The 3,463-nt window shown below is 40.2% G+C and overlaps 1 protein-coding gene across 1 annotated transcript; it reads left to right on the top strand.

Moving 5' to 3' along the window:
• Positions 1–857: 857 nt before the first annotated feature.
• RPS20 (ribosomal protein S20) lies at positions 858–2,391 on the top strand (the record flags this gene model as incomplete). Its single annotated transcript, XM_010288305.1, has 3 exons — positions 858–957; positions 1,723–1,796; positions 2,209–2,391. Coding segments are annotated over 3 exons (357 nt in total), but the record flags the coding sequence as incomplete, so codon positions are not given.
• Positions 2,392–3,463: the final 1,072 nt, after the last annotated feature.

Below are 3,463 nucleotides of genomic sequence, written 5' to 3'. Positions count from 1 at the left end.
CACCAAAGCCGGCCTGCGGGGAGGGCGGTCGGTCAGGCCGGGACGCAGCAGACCGCGGCGGCCGTAGCGCTCCCTCCTCGCGGAGCTTTCCTTCGGGAGCAGCGCCTGTGACGGCCACTGCCCGCCGGGAAGCGCGGGCGGAGAGGAGGCGACCTCAGCCCAGCCGGAGCGGTGTTGGCAAGGCCTCGTGCATCTGCCCTTAAAACCAGCTTTTATTATTGCAACGCGGGTCAGTTAATACGACAGGTAGTAATATCTCGTCAGTCGGAGAAACGCCGTGTTTTAGCCACGTTTTTTACGACCTTTCTCCCTCCGTATTTTCACTTTTATTTTCTTAAATCAATCCTCTTGGTCCACGTTACTGCCAAGTTAATTGCAAGCGTTTAATTGCATGAGCTCTTCAAATCGGTCTCCTGAGTGGCCGAATTAGTCCTTCTGGCCAGATGCCTCTCTCTGTTCTCGCTGTTTAAGTTGTTGCTGTTCTGTTGAGATACTTGTTACTTGATTTATAGTGGGGTTAAGCTGCAGTATATGTAAAATCTGAAATGTGTTTATTTTTGAGGACTAGGAAGGTTAGTGACAGGACAACCTGCTGTATATCGGCAAACCAGGGATGGGATGTGCTTGCAGTTTCCCACCATCTGCCTCAAAGCAATTAGGACTTTGCCCTTCTGTTCTGTTCCCACCATTTCTTCTGTGCCACCGTACCCTTTGGATACATCATCTAGTCAATAGAATAAAATGGTCTCATAGCAAAATTCTTCTTTATGCTCTAGAAGTCTGTTTTGAAGAGGCTGAGGATAGCCTTAGTTGGAGTTGACCGTAGTGGCTGATATTTGTACCTTCTAACATTTTAGGCATTTAAAGATACTGGCAAAGCACCTGTGGAACAAGAGGTAGCAATTCATCGCATTAGAATTACTTTGACGAGTCGCAATGTAAAATCACTTGAGAAGGGTGAGTGATTTTTTTTTTTTCCTTGTTTAGCTGGGGTAGCTCGTTAAGTAATGAATGCTATATAGGATAGAAGATATTGCAAAATACAATGTATTCAAAGCAGCTCTAATTAAAGATGTTGGCGTTTGCCTGTTTGTGTGTGACTTGGCTAACAACATCAACCCAAAATGCTTCATACGCTGACAAGTAGATTCTAATTTAATTTTTAATGGAAGCTAGTGTTAGGGGTTTTTCGTCATGCTGAAAACTTCATGTCATAATGACAAACTTAAGATGAGTGCAGCTTCTTCCTGTTAGTTATTGTGGGCGTTTTAGTTGTCACTACTAGATGTTTAAGAACTGAAAGGCACCACTTTCTTGATTGATATTTTGTCAGTCTGGTTACAAAGAGTTTAGAAGTTTAACGTTCCTTAAGGAATTATTTAATCTTGTTTAGGAACTGGGTTTGCCAGTCTTTTAACCATATAATGTAAATGTTGTAGAATCACTGTTTGGTGCAGGATCTTCAGACTGATAACAGCTTAAATACAGCTTAAGCTTTTAGTAATGGTTTTTGCCTACTGTTACAACATGATTTTTCTAACCGTGGCATAACGCTTCCACTTCTGTGTGGTTGGCTATGAGGATAACCCTTCAAATGAATAGAAATGATCATTTCATACGCTATTCTGAGCCAGCTTCCTGTATGAAATCTTCACTTAGGAACGCAAAAAAAACCAAACAAACCCCAAACCTGAGCTATTTTGTGGGTTTTTTTTTTTTCAGTCTGTGCTGACTTGATCAGAGGTGCTAAGGAAAAAAACCTAAAGGTGAAAGGACCTGTTCGCATGCCCACTAAGGTACTTAACACTGTTTTGCTGCCTTAAAAGTTTGGGGTTTTCTGCAAATGTGCACTTAAAACATCTTTTAAAAAAAAAGTTGCGATGAAAAGCAGTACTACTAAACTGAGGGTGACCCACTGTAAACAGATAATGACTTCACAAGTTGCTTTGATATTTGGGGTAACTGTTTAGTGCAAAACATGTTGAATGTGGAAATTTGTCCTTAAATTTATTTTAATCGTGAAAATTACTTTTTTCTAAATTAAATTGAATGTACGGAAGGAGTGTTAACAACAGTAGAATGTAACTTAGGAAGTAAGTTTCCAATGACATAGATACCATACAGTATTTTTAGGTGGATTGATTTGATTGTAGATTAGTCTTCTGTATGCATCAACTAAACACCCTGTGCTTATGATTTTTTCTTCAGACTCTGCGAATCACTACCAGGAAGACGCCTTGTGGTGAAGGTTCCAAGACCTGGGATCGTTTCCAAATGCGTATCCATAAGCGGCTCATTGACTTACACAGCCCTTCTGAGATTGTGAAGCAGATCACTTCCATCAGCATTGAACCAGGTGTAGAAGTTGAAGTTACTATTGCTGATGCCTAAATGATGGTCATCGTTGAATAAAGTTGGTTTACAAATTTTCATCACTGTTTGTTTTCATATGCGTGCCAAGAGTCTTGGGTAGCCCTGTGATGATTTTCATGAAGGACAACAAAGATCATAATCAAAATGCTGTGTGAGAGGATTGTATGATATTTAAGGAAGAACATGCCAGTTGTAAACATCAGGAAAATGAAACTTGGGCATCATAGTTTCATTGGAGGATGGTGACTGGACATGCAGCACTTCAATTATTAAAAATGTATTTTCCATAAAGGATTTAACTTTGGCTGAAATCTTTGTCTATGCCCAGACAAGCAGTAGCGTCAGAGTTGCTGTTTAGGTACATTACCAAGTTTTGAATTCTAGGTTTTTGCTCTGCAAGACTGAACTAACACTTAGCTTACTTGACCTTTTTTTTTTTCCCCCATGCTTTTCACAGTTGATGGCTCCTGAGGATGCTAGTTATAAAACTTCGTAATTTGTGGTGAATATGTTGAATTTAGCAAGTTCTTTCTTTAGACGTGCATGTAGAGTCACAAAACTAAGTGGTGGAACTCTCTAGTTGTCTTTCTAGGTTTATATTTCCATAGATACGAAGGTTAAAGGTAATATTCAGGGTAAGCTTTGTATGTAAAGCAATAAAACAGCTATTTTCATTGCTGCTACTTAGGCCTCTCAAGTTTGGTGGTGGGTTTTTTTCTTCTGCAGACTAGTCCTTAAAGGGACTATGATTAATTCTTAAACTGACAAGACATAAAGCCCAGAGTTAAATGAAAGAATACTGTTTCATTTCATCCATTTAAGATTGGGTTGCCACTTCTGCTTCAAGAATAGGAGAGAACTTGAATTCCAATTCAACAAGCAGAAGTGAAGAAGCAATGGTGGTTGTGTGGACCTTGAGGTCCCATTTGTACTTGCCAAGATGTAAAATAGTGGCTAGAGCTTGAGCTTTCTTACTCAAGGGATTCAAGCATCCCTCACCTGCCCACTTGCCTTCATTTCATTCAATGTAAAGCCTTAGAAGAATTCTGTCCCGCTAGCTAGCAGGCTTAAGAGCTTTGGTAAAAGGGAT

This window comes from Phaethon lepturus, unplaced genomic scaffold (genome assembly GCF_000687285.1).
Source record: "Phaethon lepturus isolate BGI_N335 unplaced genomic scaffold, ASM68728v1 scaffold39465, whole genome shotgun sequence".
NCBI classification, from domain to species: domain Eukaryota; kingdom Metazoa; phylum Chordata; class Aves; order Phaethontiformes; family Phaethontidae; genus Phaethon; species Phaethon lepturus.
Note: the sequence above shows the minus strand (reverse complement) of the source record. Positions and strands in the feature narration are given on the sequence as shown.